Source organism: Macrobrachium rosenbergii, chromosome 25 (genome assembly GCF_040412425.1).
Source record: "Macrobrachium rosenbergii isolate ZJJX-2024 chromosome 25, ASM4041242v1, whole genome shotgun sequence".
Classification (NCBI taxonomy): domain Eukaryota; kingdom Metazoa; phylum Arthropoda; class Malacostraca; order Decapoda; family Palaemonidae; genus Macrobrachium; species Macrobrachium rosenbergii.
Genome location: NC_089765.1, coordinates 23,186,544 through 23,206,543, shown reverse-complemented (window position 1 = coordinate 23,206,543; position 20,000 = coordinate 23,186,544). Strand labels below are relative to the sequence as shown.

Here is a 20,000-nt window from a genome sequence, read left to right as displayed (position 1 = left end):
TAAATCTCTCTCTCTCTCTCTCTCTCTCTCTCTATATATATATATATATATATATATATATATATATATATATATATATATATATATATATATATATATATACAATATATAAATATTTAATATCCATTTCGCTCTATCGGAAATAATATATTTTCATATATATACGAAGGGGAATTTTTAGTGATAATAAGTTATTCGAATAATAGGACGAGAACTCAGGACTAGGGACGCATTAACCCATCGGCCACAAGAGAGGTGATATTACGTTTGTAGCTTTATGATGTGATAAAAAGTCATATATATATATATATATATTTTTATATATATTTACGCTGTTCTCGAACATTTAGGGATAGTAGTATCAGCCTGATCAAGACAGGGAAATTGCTTTGTCAGAGACTTCAGTTCAAACTTTAACGTCCGTTGAAAAGGATAGGTAGCAGTCAGCCTTAAAAATAGGTGGGAGGTCCTTTTTCCTTTCTACCTGTCTCTTGGCAAATGTTTTGAAAAGCTTGGACACACTGGTGTGACTGTCCTGACCTAGGCCGGTCAGGGAACTACAGAATCAGCCGCCACTCGGGCAGACGTCTGGAAGGTGGCCCTGTCCCCTTTTTCTATTATCCTATTAGTGAAGTGAAGAAGCAATTGCGAAGACCCCTCGGCGGTGTGTTGGTGCGGACAACGTTTGTCCTAAGGTAAAGTCGCTTTTTGTTCAAAAATTTTATCTTTTTTTCTGTATTTATATTTCTTTTGTTTCCTCCTTCATCCCCACTTACTGTATATGTCAGTGGTTCTCAACTTTTTACTACCACGCCCCCTCTAAGAGCTGGTCCTTCCCTCCACGCCCCTTGCATCTATGAGTAAAAGTCCCTCCCAGATTAGGAGGAAAATAAAAAAATAGAGAAAGAGAAGGAGTTTTGAGGACAGGAGGGAGGTAAATATAATTTTACAAAATGTTTATACTAATAGAATGGTAGACTATAGGAAACTAACGTTAAAACGATACTTTTTCATTTTTTTTTATAAACCTCTGATATTAGTTCCTCACCCTTGTTAAGAAAATAATGAATATAATTCTGAATTTTTACATTTTCCCTTTCCCCTAGAAATTCTGAACAGCCCCATGAGAACCACTGGTATATGTGTTTACTAGTCTAGATTACTCATTATTATATTGTTAGCCAACATTATTCCAGTAAAATACCTAAAATGCAAAATCAGGTTAAATACCATCGCGTCCGAATGTTTGGAAGAACTGCGTTTAAAATCAAATTCATATCAAATACTTTGTTAAGTTAATAACCCTTAACTGGCGATATTTAATTAAACTTTGAGGTTAACTTTTATACGTGTAATTGGTTTGCAGGGGCTTGAAAACTAGAAAGCAAGATCCACGTTAATATATATATATATATATATATATATATATATATTATATATATATATATATATATCAGGAATATATATATATATGTATATGATTAGCATATATGATTTTATATATATATATATATATGATATTTACATATATATATATATATATATATGATTTTCTAATGTGGGAATTACCGATGGAGTATGATGTATATATATATAGTTCCAAGTAACCACCTATATAAAATAAGTCTATTCTTATCTAGAGAGCTATTAATCTCTGGTCTATAAAACTAATATATACTTAACTTATAATATATATATATATATATATATATATATATATATATATATATATATATATATATATATATATATATATAAATATACATATATATACATATACTTTTTATCCTCATTATACAGTTCATGTTTGTATCAAGTTATTCCTGTTGCCAATACCGTTGAAGTTACTCATTGTGACCACCATATTCAGGCTTTAAGCTTCAGTAAGCATCTGTTTTATATCTTCTGATTTATAAGTTTACTGTCAGGAATCGTTTGATTAGCAAGTGATTTTGAGGTGAATTTCATAGGTTCTAGTGTTTTCTCTTGATGGTTTTTCTCTTCTTAGCCTCTTTCTCCCATCTCTTTCAGTTCCCTCAAGTCAGATCTCATATATATATAGATTTGTTTTTCATAGGATATATATATATTTTCCAAGGCGGTTGCTATTTTATATTCTTTATTTTGTGATGCCATGAAGGGATGTTGGTGTTTGTATCTCCACGAGGTCCTTACTAGAGACTACCAGTCTTTTGCCTTATATTCCATACATTTGTTTCCATATACTGGTGGTGTGGATTAGTTATATATTCATTATTCACACATATATATATATATTTGTGTGTGTGTGTGTGTGTGTGTAAATATATATATATATATATATATATATATATATATATATATATATTATATATTATATATATATATATATATATATATATATATATATATATATATATATATATATATATATATATATATATATATATATATATATATATATATATATATATATGTAAACAAAGAATTAAGAAAACAAATAAACAACATTATTAAAAATTTGCGTGAATGTACTCTCAAATGATGAAAAACATACCTGAGACTGTATTAAGTCATAGCTCAGAGGTTATAGCATTGTCCAGTACCTCTTAGTAACGGCAAATAGCGCCATAGATTATCCCAGTTGACAGAGCAAACACAACGGGACTAAAAGTATGCAAACCCTCATGATTTATTTAGATTTTAGAACAACGTTTCACTTGGATATGACAACCATTTATGAATGGAATGTATGTTTCTTAATATTAAGCCAATATCTCATTTTAGTCACACCTTTGGGTACACTCTCTTTGGAAAACTTTGAATCCAAATGGAAGACTCAAGTAAGGTTCAAATAATCCTGTTGCTTTTAAACAAAATGTTTGCTTCGAATAGTAGTTATCATGTTCGAATTCAATGTTTAAAAGAGTGAATATTGCTATCTCACTTCAGCCTGTGTGAGCTTGAGTCCCACCTCGACAGATTAGAATTTTTTCTTGTATGTCTGTTTAGAATTCAATGCCTACGAAAGTAGTCATAATCAAATGTGTAGAAGCATCAAAAAGGTGCCTTATAGACCAATAAAAAGTGACCATTTTTTTAAATTTTGTGGGAACCAAATAATTCTGCGTGCTTTTCTGTGTATGTCTAGGATGCTTCGTAAAAACTGTAGTTATTCCCAAAGAATTTGACAAAATTTTACTTTACAACACAAACAAACTAATAGAATATTTTCAGCTGCAATCTAAAACCTGCCCCCTGCAAATTTCATGAGTTTTCATATAATTACTCCTAATTGCTAGTACAAAACATCTGAATGAATGGTTGTACGCATAACCTCTTCTAAATAATCATATCTTGTAGTTTGTATTATTATTATTATTATTATTATTATTATTATTATTATTATTATTATTATTATTATTATTATTATTATTATTTATTTTTTTTAGGCTATCACAGTCATCCTATTCGACTGAGTTTTTTTTTTATAGTGTGGGGTTCCGGGTTGCATCAAGTTCCTCAATGGATGAGTCGATATCGTTCTCAGCTAGGACTCTGCTAAACAAAGCGTTCGATTCTAAGGCCAATGGAGAATTAAAATTATTTCTGGTGATAGAAATTCATTTCTCGTTATAATGTGGTTCGATTTAGCTGTAGGTCCTTCTGCTTACCAATTGGTTCTTAATTAAAATGAATAAATCTAATCCAGGGGCAGCTCTTGTGAAATATGTTTATCAGCCAGTGGTCTGGTTAAATTAAGGTATATTCCTTTTTTTTCCTGATTAATTAGGAGTCCATCACCTTTCTTACTATGTGCGCTGTTTCTAGTAGCACACTTTTCTGCATGAGCCCAGGAGCTACTTCGGCATCTAGTTTTTCTAGGTTCGTTTTCAGGGATCTTAGGATCGTGCCTAGTGTTCCTATGATTATGGGTAAAATTTCCACTGTCATATTCCATATCCTTTATTTGTTTTAGGTCTTGATACTTATCAATTTTTTCTTTCTTTCTCATCTATTCTGGTATCCCATGGTATTGCGACATCAATGAGTGATACTTTCTTTTATTTTGTCAATCAACATCAGTTGGTATTATCACGTATCATCCTATCTGTTCTGATACCTTAGTCCCAGAGGATATTTTGCCTGGTCGTTTTTATCATTTTCAGGCTGGTGTTGTACCATATATTACTGCAAGCTAGCTGGTGTTTCTTGCACAGATTCCAGTGGAGGGCTTTTACTGAGTCGTGCCTCTTTTGTACTGGCATTTCTGCAAGCGCTGGACATTTGCTTGCTATGTGGTTTATGGTCCGTCTTTCATATTGCACTTCCTGCATATTGGTGAGATGTTATTTCCATCTATTGTTCTTTGGATATATCTGGTTCTTAAGGCCTGATCTTGTGACGCTGTTAGCATTCCTTCTGTTTCCTTCTCGAGTTCTCCCCTCTGTAGCCATTGCCATGTTTCATCGCTGGCCAGTTCTTTTGTCTGTCTCATGTACTGTCCGTGCATTGGTTTGTTGTGCCATTCCTCTCTTCTGTTTTTTATTCTCCTGTCTCGGTATATTTCTGGTCTTTGTCTACTTTTATCAGTCCTTCTTCCCATGCACTCCTTAGTAACTCATCTTCACTGGTTTTCAGATATTACCCCAGTGCTCTGCTATCGATGGTGACAAAGTCCTCTGTGCTTAGTAGCCCTCTCCCCCTTCCTTTTGTGTTATGTATAGCCTGTCTGTATTTGCTCTTGTTTGTAGTGCTTTGTGTATTGTCATGTGTTTTCTAGTTTTCTGGTCTATGCTGTGGAATTCGGCCTTCGTCCACTCCACAACTCCTGGGCCTTTCGTCAAGTTTCCAGTGTGGAGTTTTGACTTGAGTATCGCCTTAAGTCTCTGCATATATTCTTTCCTGATCGTGTCCTTCATCTCCTGCTGTTTTATATCCTCTCCTTCTATTATTCCCAGATATTTGTATCCTGTCTCATCCACATGACTGATGCTATTTCCGTCTGGTAGCTTTATTCCTTCAGTCCTTGTTACTTTGCCTTTTTGTATGTTGATCAAGATGCATTTTTTTTTATTTCAAACTCCATCCTGATGTCCCCAGATACAATCCTTACAGTCTGGATTAGGGTATCTATTTCCTTGATACTCTTACCATACAACTTGGTGTCGTCTGTGAACATCAGATGTTTAATTCTGTTGCCTCCTTTCTTGAGTTGATACCTAGCATCCATCTTCTGCAGTATTTTTGTCATGGGAATCATGACTACTACAAAGAGTAGTGGGGACAATGAGTCACCTTGAAAGATCCCTTTCCTGATGTTAACCTCTGCTAGTCTTATCCCAGAGTTTGTAAGTACTGTAATCCAGTTGCACATTGTATTTTTAACGGACAGCTGATGGTGTTTTCCTCTGCCCCATATATTTTCAGAAAAAAAAAAGGATTCTTTAGCATCAACGGTATCAAAAAAAGGCTAAAATTAATAGTCAATCCATGTCATGCTTAGGCCGGTTCTCATTCTCTTACTATTATTCATTGTCATTTTGTCTATTAGGGCAAGCTGGTCTTTTGTGCAATGGCATGTTCTTCTGCAGCCTTCATGTTGGTGGGGGGAGAATTTGTATGGACCAGTAGCTTTATAACCTTTCACTGATGATACCTGTTAGATAAAAGGCATTATTAGTAGGCAGGTGACCAGCCATAAAGTTACTTGTTATATTTCCCTTGTTTTTGTACAAGATACTAATGATGTTCTCCCTATTCATCCATTTGGGATCAAATTGGTTTGTGATTAACAATGTTGAGTTGTTTGCTATTTTTGAGCCAGCATCCAAATAAACTTCATTGGGACCAAATATTCACCAGCTGGGCATTTTCTTTGCAATTCTCCCATTTCTTCTGCCTTGATTTCCTGATAAAATGTTGGTGGAAAGCATTTTTCTTGCTTTCCACCAAATGATCTGGATGTGATTAACCATATTTTAATATGTTTTAGAATGTGTGGGCATATATATTTACTAGGATATACTGAAATTGTGGTTATGCTTACGTTCTTTTATAATTATGATTCCAGTTGTTTAAAGAGTTTATTTTACCAGATATATTTTTCTATATACTTTTTATATGATTCCATTGTAGATTAGTGAGCCACAGATTAAACATTACTTCTTCCTGAAACAAAGAGGATTTGCTGATTTTGAAAAAAGTTTTTGGTATCTTTCTAACTATGAACATAGCATTTACTAAATGTACACAACATTTTTTTTATCTCTTGAATACCTTCCTACCCATTTTCACTTTCCATATCTTTAAGACTCTCAAATGCATATTCATATATGCCTTTAGAACCTTTCATTTTTTCATCTGGATATTTCTAATACACCTTGATCCAGTTGAGTGCTTCACTCTCCCACCACAGCAGAATATAACTGAGTCCTGAAGCAGAGGCAATATTCTTGTAAAAATGACATTGAATGAGTCTGGCAAGATTTAATATTCATAGTCCTGAATTTCATCTGGAACCATTGCAAGACTCAAACAATAATACAAGTATTGCTGAGAAATTCATAAAATATTTCGAGTAAATTCTTATATAGTCAAAATCCATTCAAACATCAATAAATAATATATGTAAAAGACAAAAACGAAGATATCTTTCTGAACACCTGAGCGGCATTCCTCCTCAGACATTCTATTTGAAAAACAAAGGAGGAGTCTTTGTTTTTATCTTTTACAAATAATACAACTTATGATATAGTTTGAATTTTTAATATACGAAATTTAACAAGTACTGATAAGTAAGCATTGTTAAAATAGAGTTTAAACTGACATGAATGCCTTTACTTAAACAGGGTTCTGTTTTGAATAATAATAATAATATGGTAAAATAATAATAATAATAATAATAATAAAATACATTTGTTTCATTCTTCCAGACATTGCATGCCGGTTTCTGCAAAGATGATCGAAGATTAGGATGCGTGATTCAAGTGACGGAAAACGATATGGCCCAAAGCCAGAGATCACTGCCACCAACCAGATACAGACTTTTTCTGGGGATTGGACACCGACCAGCTTTTCTAGTTCAGTTACGGGAAAACTTTGACAGAGGTGTCTTCGTTTTCTGAAGTCCACATCCATATCGTGAGTTATATTTAAAAACTTTATAGCATACACCTGTACAAACGCACACATTCACAAATATTCACCTAAAAATGTGGTTAAATATCCAGCTCACACTACCTGGCTGTACACAATGAAAAATAACCATAACTGGGTACATGAAACTATAATATAAATACATATTTATAGTTATTCATGTAAACATATAAAAGTGGCGGTTGATATAAGTAACTTGACACAGAAGTGCATATAATATATATATATATATATATATATATATATATATATATATATATATATATATATATATATAGTCCAAATAAATAAAAAAAAAACAAGAGGAATACATATTTATGTTATAATATATACAATCATAAATATAAATATAATTCCAATACTTCCCGGAGCAATAAAACATTATATATATGTTTTAATGAGCACGTTATTTATATTTATAAGTCCAGGGACGAGTCATTGCTGGTCAACCACCTACTGACTGGTAATTTCAGTCATTGTTCACAGTGCAACTGACAGGGACATTTGATCGGCCACAGAGCTGTACTAAACAATTGAAATTTAATTTGACTCCCATCTTTGACCCGGCGAAACTCAGTGTCAGGTGACTTGGAGATTCTTATCCGGTTTTAGTACTATCTGCCAGCAAGGGTCTATGATCAAATGTCCAAGTTGTTTAGTCATTACTCGTGAAAACAAAAATCATGACTCATTTATCACATAACCGTGATTATTACAATGTTGATGTGTACAAATGTCCTTCAATATCCAATATATATATATATATATATATATATATATATTATATATATATATATATATATATATATATATATATATTATATATATATATGTCCCATCATATCGAACCAAGTCTTTCGAGAAAGAATCAGGACTACAGTGACAATCAAACCAATGAAACTCACAAAAAAGTTGGAACCTGAGAACCACAGGAATAACTGCTTTACCTGGGAAGGGTGTTTTTTTGATACCAGCGTGTTTCCCCAACCTACTGCCAGTAACCCAGTTGACAGCATTTCAAATGATACTTTCTGGCCAATTGATAGAAATAACAACACACAAACACGTTGAGAAAACTACAAATAAATATTGACTCAATCAATCAACCAGGTATTTTCAATAAACATGAGACCACCTGGTAATGCAAGTTGATAACCTGACCAGTCAACAAACGGATCGGATCATGGACTTAAGTGAGGTTCTTTATCTCCAGTTTTTATAACCGATTATAGTGAATACCATCTCCCATCAACTGTCTTTCAAGTGAAATAACATAGATTCGATCCACCCACCTCCTGCCATGTTGAGTCAAAAATTAAAATTTCTCACCACACATGAGGATCACTATTTATTATTCATGTATTCATATACAAAATAAGTTACAAACGTCCTTTAATATATAAATTTATACTATGTATGTATGTATATATATACATATGTTGTATATATATATGTATATATACATACATCCATATATATATATATATATATATATATATATATATATATATATATATATATATATATATATATATATATATATATATATACAAATATGTGTGTTTTTATAAATGAAGCCTCTCATAAAATGGAAGAGCATTTATATTTCGGTTCATATCTCACCCCCATTACAAACATAGAAGGTTTGTCATGTACAAAGTACAACTATTCATGCAAGAAATTTTAAATGGCAGGCGATTGAGGATACAGGGTTATTGGAAACGAACAGTTCTACTAATGGTTAGCATGACCTGACACAAATGCGGACTATTTCCTCTTTCATAAATTACAATTTGAAAATTTAAAAATAAAGAGGCTATGCTTTTCCAATAATGACTTTTCATTTTATCGTGGTTTACAGTCAGAATTTCGGTTGTATCATGGGCGGTCTACTTAACCTACGTCGTCTAAATCTGTAAGGGTGCCTTCTGAAACTATAATAATAAATCCCATTTAGCCCAAAGTATTTCTGCATGAGGAAAGATGGATGGCATATTGACCTTGAATAAATAACTGGAAATTTCGATTTCAATTTTTCTTCAACAGACTGAATAACCTTGATCTCACCCACTTCCCTAACGGGGTAGTTAATACATCAGTGTGTACGGTGGGAATTACTCAAGGCTCTTTGCAGTGTCCCTTCGGCCCTTAGCTGCAACCCCTTTCATTCCCTTTACTGTACTTCCATTTATATTCTCTTTATCCATCTTGCTATCCATCTCCAACAATTGTTCTCTCCTGCAAAAAGATGTTTTATACGGTTTTCAAACCCTGCTGATTCTTAATTTCTTTTTCAGAGGAATGACTTCATAGGTCCCAGCGCTTGGCCTCTGGAACCTAAATTCTGTATATTGTAGCCTTGTACCTAACACCAGAGTGGGAAAATAGAATTCCTTTCCTGAATACACCAATAATTATGTATATCACTGAGACAACAGCGTCCAGAAAAATCCAGAAACACACTTCACCCATTTCATACGGATCATAAACACATTAAGACTTTATGGATCATGATATACATTAGGATAAAAATCCAACAACTTTTCAGCAAAATATCCGTTAGTAACTATTTTCACAGTTTAAAGGCTTCCCAAATAGAATCAAATTCTTTCCCCTAATTTGGGATTGAATAAATTAAAGAATAATGGCCATGGTTTAATAGCGGCCCGTTGGGCACTTCCAGCTGCTTTAAAAGAGTGGAGGAACTGAAGCAGGTTACCAGACAACGAGGATCGTTCTGGCTCCATATTTCGGTCAGTATATGCTGAGTGGAACGGGTGATGGGAAACATTTCATACCATCTTCAACACAAGTAATCTTAAATTAAAGAATGTCAAAAAAGAAAATAGTAAAATTGAAAATCCCACCTTTTCAAAAATAAAAAATGATATCAATAATTTTGTATTAATGGTACAATTTATGGGAAGAGAATCCTTTGTTCTCAAATTTGTGATGTCCAGTTTTTAATTAAAACTTTGGGAAGAGAGATCTTCAGCCACACTTTTTTAGTAGTGATTGTAAGGTTGGTCATTGATTTTAAATCTGGAGAAAAACAAAGATACTGAAAACTTTATAGTAGGTTTTTAATGAAAAGAAAGAAAAAACTCAACCAGTTAAATAACTGAATAAAGATCGGGAAGAAAAAAATTTGTAACTTTTTACAAAATTAAAAAGCCACTGTATAAACTTGGATGCAGTGCAAATGTATATGGAAGATCAAATCTTTCCCAGGGCAGATACTGGAAGCTGCTTTCATTGAAAGGAGATTTACTATCAGAATCTGTAAAAAGGTAAAGGAAACCAGATAATATTAAACCAAATCTTTTGACCCATTTATAAAAATGGAGCAATAATTTATATGATCTTGTTACTTGGTAAAATCAACCTTGGAGAATGCAAGGTAATTAATCATTTTAGAAGCTTATCAAAATCATCCTTTTTATTTCTACCAAAAAACTGAAATGTCTTAATTGTTGTGCCTTGAAATCTTGAATGGCTCATTATTGTTCTTAACGTTTGTCGGCATTGGTTTAACTTCGGAAAACATCACTCAACGGTCTTATTGTTTATTTGATCTTTATATAAATGATATTTAAAAATATATAGATAATAATATGCGATATATATATATATATATTATATATATTTGATATATATATATATATATATATAATATATATAAATTTAATATATATTACTAGCGTGATTTTTTTAAATTACAACTTGAAAAAAATAAACCTTACCAAGAGGAGTGTATTATTCAGGTTTCCTGAAACCGATTTTTTAATATATTATTTTTATATACACATGATTTTGAAAACTTGGGAACAAATTAAGATTTTCCCATAACAAAGTTTAAACTAATTTTTCCAACTTGAACATAAGAGCTAAAATAGAAATTAATCATGTCTATCAAAGAGTTATGAATCAGAAATGATTCTTTACATTTTTTAATTAAAAAAAACAAGTAAGCTAAAAGGCTTGATATCAAAATGGTAAAATTTATAAATGAACAAAAAATTTCACAAAAATCATTCAAGAACCAGACCTAAATATGATAGGACAGATGAGATTCTGGATAGGAATGTCATAAAGAAAACATAACTGAGGATGGACAAAAATATAACTGAGTCCCACCTCAAAAAAGTTTTTAACAGGACAGCCTTTGATGATGGAACAACTGATACAAGTGTTGTCTGCAGATATCGCCCCCAACAATCTGAAAAACCTTCATCTGTGATTTTTGTTTTGAGAGGACACTTTGTCAGGCATTGTTCAAAAGTGCAAAATGTTATATTGTAATGATAACGTTGACTATCAGCATTTGTAACAATGGGGTATTTTCTATCGCAGTCTGATGAAAAGCATAAATATATTTGTAAATTCATTTGAAATCAATGTTAAAAAATAATAATAAATAATTATGAGTTATGAAAAATTTTGTATATCAATAATGTAAATATTTTTGTTTTGAAAAAAGGTGTTATGTAAATTACTTATTGAGGAAATATAGGGAAATGTTTGGCAACAATCATATAAAGGGCATTTGGAGGTGAAAAAGCTACAAGCGAGTCAGAGTAATTTATAAGTCAGTTGTTAAAAATTTATAACTATAAAAAGGTCGTACTTCTCTATCACAGCAAAGATTCAACACTTGCAAAAACATGATAAATTCATAATATCCACTGACAGTCATTATATCAAGAAAGTTAGAGTTTAGACATGGGATTTTTAGGGCCAGGAAATAATTAAAATCAAAGATGGAGGTTGGGAAATCGTTCTTAATTAAATCGGCAGTGTTCAAGTCGAAAAAACGAGGGTAAAACTGTTTTAATGACATCATAAAACAAAACAGAAAAATAACTAAGTGGACGTCTAGAATGTCAAGTACCTGAAGATTTAATGAAGGGATCAAACTGGGGAATTTGGTGGACCTGTTTATAAACAGAAAATTAAAAAATAAATCTAGTTTCTGGTACCATTACTAGGGAAATTTCTAAAAATTGATAATTATCATGACTTACAAAACACACACACAAGTTTCACACACAAATTTTTACATCATATATATACATTATTTATGGTTTAATTATAGAATCATTGTATTTAATATGTATATAAATGTATATATACAAAGAAAATTTTAGATAAGATTTTTGCAGATAAGACACCAGGTAAACTTTTCTAATTTTATATGAATAATCCCTTGTTAAAAAAAAAAAAAGCTATTACTAACATAGCGTGTTTAAATCCGGTTGTACAGAGAAAGAGAGATTTTTGAGAGAGAAGTATGAGTCTTTATACATTCGTGTACATCGATAATTTTTTATGAACATGGCTAAGAATAATTTCAACGAGCGATAATGTTATCCCAATCCCAAGTCGCACAAAACAAAAATTAGTAACCAAATATCTCTTGACAGAAAATATAACAGATTCTGAAAAACAATGCAAAAAAAATAAGAATAAAAATCGGGAAAAACAAATAAGCACTGAATGTTTACAATGGCGCTCAAATCCCATACAATGAACAAAACAGGGCTTTTTTCCGCAGATGACTTTCCAATGAAAAACAACGAGTTATATATGAAGAAATAAATGCATATATATATCACCTCTGGATCCCAGGTCAGAAAGATAACAAACATCGTTGTGGAAATGTTGCTCTGAGATCATTCTTCCCCCATCATTTTTTGGGATACCATTTTTTTCTTTTCTTTCTTTTTTGATTCATTTGTGAAATAATGAAAGCCGTGGGAAGCTTCTGTGAAACACTGGGGGCAGAAGAACAAATGAGTTCGGAATGGATCCACTGTCATAGGCAGAAATGTTTTTTGATTTGAAGGCATCTTGAAATATTGCTGGAATGATTTTTTGATAAATAAATTAGGGTAACTGTTGAGATGGTACAGTTATTATACAATTTGATAACAGAACAATATTATATAGATCTATACATTTATATATACAATGATAATATAAAGATAGACAGATGGATACAGATATATAAATATATAGATAGATAGATCACTTTAGATAGACAGATCGTATATTCGTCTGCTCAAACATCTAAAAAGCACTTTTAACCATCTGTTACATATACATATCACAGTCTTGTGAAACGTATTGTAATAAAAATCAGTCTGCCCCAAATATACAGCAACACAGCAGCTGAATTTTCATTTCATAAGTAAATATATATGAAGACTTGCCAGTTCTATTTTTAGTAACACAGAACGCGGATTTTTAGATAAATGCTCGAACAACGGAAGACAAGATCTCAGGACTACAGTGAATTTTAACCACATTGGCCACTGACGTTTCCACTGGTTATTTTATTCCAAGCCTCTTTTTATATCAGTCGAACTATAGACAGATTTCACAGAGTCGATATCAACCCATCTCACTTCTCTCCATGTTTTATTTGTCCACTGCAAAATAACAATCAATGGTTATTTCTTTCATTCACCAGATTTTTAGTTTGCATTACACTAGCCAAATCGTTGTTAAAAGATTTTTTGATCACTCTGGCTCGGGAACTACAATTTAATCACAACATAATAGCCACATTATGGAGGAGTTTTTATTGGGAATCAATTTTATTGGCATGAAATTAAGGAATGAATACATATATACAATAATATCATATATATATATATATATATATATATATATATAATTATATAACTGATTATGAAGATATGGAAGTGATGATATGAACTCTCGGAAATATATAAATAAAGGAAAATGCCATGAAAGAAAATTGAAACAACTAAAATTTTTATCTAGTCCTGATTTGACACATGGTCCTTTACTATCACTAAATGTACAAGAATTTCGCATAATTGACAGATGACATACAGATACCCTTGGGGATGGGGATTATAAGGAACAGATGCACCTGGAATCCAACACAGTTGATGAATTAGTGGACCTACCAAAACAAAGGTGAATCTTTGAGAGGTTTTACAAAGGATTATGCCTAACTGGCTCGATAGCAGGGAGGAGTGAATGAAAGGATTATGCAGGGGAAGAGACTGACCAACAAAACAGGCCTTGGATTGAATAAGCTGATACATATTTCAAAAAGTACAACAATTAATATGGTCACCTTTTGGTAAACAATAAATTTTTGTAAAATAAACATCTTCAAAAACTATTAAACATATGAATACAGAAAACATATATAAGACAACTAATTAGTAATTAAGTCAGTGATTTTATCTTTAAGTTCATTCTTGCACATTTTACTAATACAGGGGTCCAAATAATACATGCCATAAGGTCTGAAATTACAGCTGGAAGAAAGCTGTATAATTGAGAGATTCTAAAAGATTTCATGAAGAGAAAGTTTGAATATAAATTGGCTAGGGGAGATCTAATTCTTCATTGGTCGGTCGGTAGACTCGAACAGTGAATAAACAACAAATTTGAAAGAGCAAAAGGCCCTTTGGCCAAGTCACAAAAGAACTGTCATGGGTTCGACACTCTGCTTAATAAATTCCATCTATCTTGGTTTTAAATTCTGCCTCTCCCCTGATCATTCCCCACCCTCCCCAGACCTTTAAAATTCACCTAGCCTATCCTTGCATAAGATCGACCTTAACTAAAAACCAACAACCATCACCCTTTCATCTGAGACGGTTGGTTCAAGTCCACAATCCCACACCAGGTCCCTTATTTAATTCTATGATTTAGAAATTAGGTTTAACCTACTCTTTACCAAGCAATCAACCACCATTTCACCTTTCTGATGTATACATATATATATATATATATATATATATATGCATTTTTATTTAAATGAATCTTGTATCTTTAGTTTATATTTTGCTGTTGCTGATTCCTGATGTAAGGTGAGGTTGTAAACAAGAGCACTGTAACTTATATATATAATTTCATAGGGTGTCTTGGTTGAGTGACATTTTGAACCCTTGAAAATATCTACGTATATAACATTAAGGTAGCAGTTTGTCACACTTTATTCCTCAGAGCAGAACTTTTTTCTTTTTTTTCTTTGGCTATTCTTTTCGTCAGTTTTGGGCAAATTTAGGGCATCACTTTACTTGCCCAAAGTTGCATAAAATAAAACATTCCTATTGATATCCTACAGATGAATGCGCAGGAGCTAACAACTTCAGTGCCAACGCAGAGTGAATCGATGGTGTCCTGAGCTACAGATGCAACTGCAGACCAGGTTACTATAAAGGAATGGAGATTACTTGCAGTGGTGAGTTCAGATGACAAAAGCCTTTTCTTCCCATTTATATTAATTATATGCTTCCATTTGTAATTAATTATAGAGGGTTTGTACTTAAAAGCTGTTTCTCTTAATTCTGGCTAGTTATTTGAAAATTATAAACTAAGGAAGGGAAAAATGACTTTGGTACATCGTCATCTGATTCAAGAAAGATAAGTTCTCTCTCTCTCTCTCTCTCTCTCTCTCTCTCTCTCTCTCTCAAAATCTCTCTCTCTCTCTCTCTCACATCCATCACCTTTCCTACATCCCTAATTTCCATTTTATGTAGCCCTCCCCATTGAGAAATTTAAAAATTATCTTTTTCTGCAGCAAGAAAAAAAAAAAAAAAATCCTACAAGCCATATGATATCAGATAAATGTGAGGCAATTTATATTATGCAAAATACACGCAAACGTACACACGGATTCCCTGGGAAATAGATGAGTAGACGATGGTGCGCATCATCAAACACATGACACCAAACACCCGTCTGCCAAAACATCGACTTGTGTAAATATTATAAAACCTTCAAAACATCAAGCCCCAAGGAAAACAACCTTTGTTGTAAGAACCGCCCACGGTGACAAGTGTGTTGTCACGCATCAGTCGTCGGGCCAAACTGACGACCCACTTGCAAGTCGCAATATGTGAATAATGATGCAGTCATAAGGGAAGTTTAGCTCGACACTATAATAATAGATAATAGCTCTGATAAACGGCATTTTCATTTCTGAAGAAGACACTGATTTGCAAAAGCGTACGATGATGTTCGCCATACGATAATGTTCAGGAGGTGGCCATTTTGTTACCAGCACATGGCTGGATAAATTTGTTTTTCATCTCATATTTTAAAAGATAGACATAACCTTGCTTTACATAAGACTAAAAATAACAATAATAACGCAGTGTTTTCTAGATATTTATTTGTTTCTTTCTATTGAACATTTTTCTTTGTAGTTAAGTTAGAAAGTGTAGTGAGGTTTAACAGACTACCAAATTTATTTCAAAATAATGCATCTGAATATTCCACAGAAGAGGGAAGAAAGAGCTAACGTGGTTACAGCCGAATTTTCATTTATAAAAGTTACCATATTCTGAAACAGCGTCTTTGCCGTCTTTTGCATCACAAAACCTGATCAGTACAACTAAAATGAATGAAATATTTGTGTGGCTATTGATACAGGCACAGCACGGAGGTCAGAGTATTCCACATCTTTTAACTGCTTATCAGTTGTGTAAGAGAAATGGGAGACAACAATTTTCTAATTAAATTATTACAATAAGGAAACACACTGAGAAATTAATTCCAGATGACGAACGTTTTGATAGTACACAACGTTTTCTGATTTACATGATTAGAAGCTGAGATTTCCTAAATTTCATAAAAAATAAAACTGAACGTTAATACTCCTCAAATTTCTACAAATGAGGCGTTCAGCATTAGAAGGGCCTCTTAAAAAAAATGAGTTATAAGCCATCAGTTTTGGAAATTCAACCTGCTCTAATTTCTTTATTTTTCAAGATAAAAATGTTGAATTTTGCATCGGAAAAAGAACGTTACTAAATCAGGAATAGAATAATACCACAAAACAAATAAAATTTCAACCACACTCCTATATTGGGAAAAGAGGGGGATTATTTCAAATGTTGGGGCGGGAGGCCCTTCTGATGCTGTGCCCCTGAAATGTGTTTAATTGATTAAAAATAACGATGTAAATCACAATCGAAACCACAAAAACTTCTAAAAATCAAAAGAAATGATAAAGTGAAAATGAAATGAAGAGGAGTAAACACTTATATTAATGGCATATACCTTGAAAATCCAGATTGTACAAAAAAAATGAATAAGAACTGGATTTGAATTATTTTTAGTAGCAGACCTTGTAAATACTGAAGTACAAAAAAATAATAAATTCTGTCTGTCTTAAGCAATTAAGAAGTGAAAATTACTTTATACTACACAAAAATTTTCTATCAAAGTTTTCCTTGTTGAAAATTTGAAAGTTGTGACTAGTAACGAGAGAGAGAGAGAGAGAGAGAGAGAGAGAGAGAGAGAGAGAGAGAGAGAGAGAGAGAGAGAGAAGTCTTTCATAGAAAGGAATCTTCTAAATGAATACAAAAACTAAAATTATTTGATAGACTAAACTACACGAAAAGGGTTATTTTTACTAGAAATTTAGTGTTTCCTTCGTTTATGCATGAAATTTCTTTATAAATTTAAAATATTAATTCACATTACGCGCTTATATGACGAAAACAAAACAAAAACCCACAGACGCACACACACACACAAACACACACACACACATATACATATATATATATATATATATATATATTTTATTATATATATATAAATTATATTATACATTTATATATATACATATCCATTCTCTATCCGTCTATCTATCTATCTATATGTATATGATATCCACCCAGCAATCTGGTGGTTATACACGCAGATATCATATATATATATATAGTATATATATATATATATATATATATATACATATAAATATATATATATATATATATATAACCATACACAGTTTTGCTGGGACAATGGATTACAACCACCCCACATAACCAACACCCATATCAGTGGTTGTATATATATCATATAAATGTATGCACAGACATATATATACACAAACACATACACACACATATATACATATATATATATATATATATATATATATATATATATATATATATATATATATATATATATATATATATATTACCGCGTATACAATGTTGGAATGCATCATCACACTAAAATAATACTTTTCGTCTTACGACATAACATCAAGTGCATAATCACATAAGATAACACTTTCCGTCCCACGACAAAATATCAGTGGTCCTGAGTGACGAATCAAAGAATTCTGCATTGCTGGGGAACTCATTAACTTTGAAACTGACCTAGAACTGTCGTCGCTCTGGGACTCGAGGTGACTTGCAGATATCTCTCGTGTAAACTCAAGCCTTGGGGGAGAGCATAAATAACGCATCTCATCGAAGGCTTTTGCTCATTCCTCCAGCGTCAGGCGAAGGGACAGGACGTCTAGAAGCTGCTTTTAAGGAAGGATCGTTGCCAGAAAGACCGTACACTTAAGCTCATACGAAGACACTTCATCAAATCTAGTTATACGCCTATCATCTTCTGAAGATCCACGACGTCTCAGCTTCTATTAAGGCAAAAAACATAGCGTTTTGCTTTTTATCTGAAGGAATGACGAACAACATTCGAAGATTAATTTCACTCATATGGCTATGGAACCTCTGTGTTGGCGAAATTTTGGAAGAAAACCACATACGGTATGAGTCGACAACTGAAATTGAGGGACTCACTGTAACAGCTCAAGGTACGTTGTGATATTGTCATCGTTGCCACTATTCTAAACAGTGATTAACATGATACGCTAACAATAAAAGGTTATTATTTATTACATTCTTTTATTTGCAAGACTGAATTAAAGTTGAAAGACAGCCAGCTTAAATTATCACCATAGTATTACCTGGGTCTGAGGTTTTAGTTTTCATTTTACATATGCTTTCAGTATCATAAGTGCATCTATTACGAAAGTCCTTATTAAGAGGAATAGTTATAAATTAAGGTAAATATCATTTTAAATGTGGAACATCTTTGAAAAATATATTTTCGGTTGGATCCCAGTAGGCCTGGATGAAAGTAAACACTGAGGCCAATTGAACATTCAACCAAAATGCAACAGCTCCATATAATAGAATAGAATTTAGGCTAAAGGCCAAGCACTGGGACCTAAGAGGTCATTCAGTTCAGTAATGAAAGGGAAACTGACAGAAAGAAAGTTTGAAAGGTGTGACAGGAGGAAAACATGGCAGTAGCACCAGTGCAATGCTTATTGCTTCATTAATCACCACCTATTAATGTTTAAGCAGAGTTTGTTTTGTCGTATACATCTACAAAGTGCTAGAATAGAATAGGATATAGAAGTTAGGCCAAATGCCAAGCACTGGGACCCATGAGGTCATTTAGCGATGGAACGGAACTGATAATAAAAAGGTGTGAAAGGTGTAACAGAAAGAAACCTAGCAGTTGAAACAGGGCAGTGCTTATTCTCCAATAATTAGCTGCTGTTGGTGTTAACGCAGAGTTTTTGTCGCATATATCCACTAAATGCTGATGGTACTGTTCTTATGACTCATTTGGTACGTTGTTATTATATATATATATATATATATATATATATATATATATATATATATATATATATATATATATATATATATATATATGTTGAGGGAATATGTGTAAATGTTCATAACTTAACTGTACCTGCAATGCCGTGAATCTGTAAATCCAAACAACTGAATCTTGTGTACTTTGATTAACTTAAACCATGTTTTACTCATTTCAGAGTGTGATAACGATGATCCAACAAACAAAGCTGTTGTGAAATTGGAAATTAGTAAGTAATGACTGAATTTATGACTTTTTTTTAGATTTTTTTTTAGAGACGATACGTTTATTCACTGCCAGTGCAATTGATTCAAGCCATGTTACAGTAGGTAGAAACAAAGAAATCCATTCAATTTTAACTGTTCTCCTTGCAAATTAATACAGTTTTATCT

General features: G+C 32.4%; 2 protein-coding genes across 5 annotated transcripts in view; one reads left to right on the top strand and one right to left on the bottom strand.

Annotated features, from left to right (window-relative positions):
• Positions 1–20,000, bottom strand: part of LOC136852451 (uncharacterized) — a 608,387-nt gene that overhangs the window by 402,245 nt on the left and 186,142 nt on the right. The window lies entirely within an intron of this gene.
• Positions 1–20,000, top strand: part of LOC136852448 (uncharacterized) — a 58,206-nt gene that overhangs the window by 6,916 nt on the left and 31,290 nt on the right. The window contains exons 1-2 of one of the 3 annotated variants that reach the window (XM_067127079.1): positions 18,479–18,751; positions 19,787–19,837. The exons of the other annotated variants lie outside the window; for them this stretch is intronic. Coding sequence (XP_066983180.1) covers positions 18,619–18,751; positions 19,787–19,837 — 184 coding nt within the window. The 5' untranslated portion in view covers positions 18,479–18,618. Of the gene's footprint in view, positions 1–18,478; positions 18,752–19,786; positions 19,838–20,000 lie in introns of those variants that run through there. 3 annotated transcript variants of the gene reach the window in all.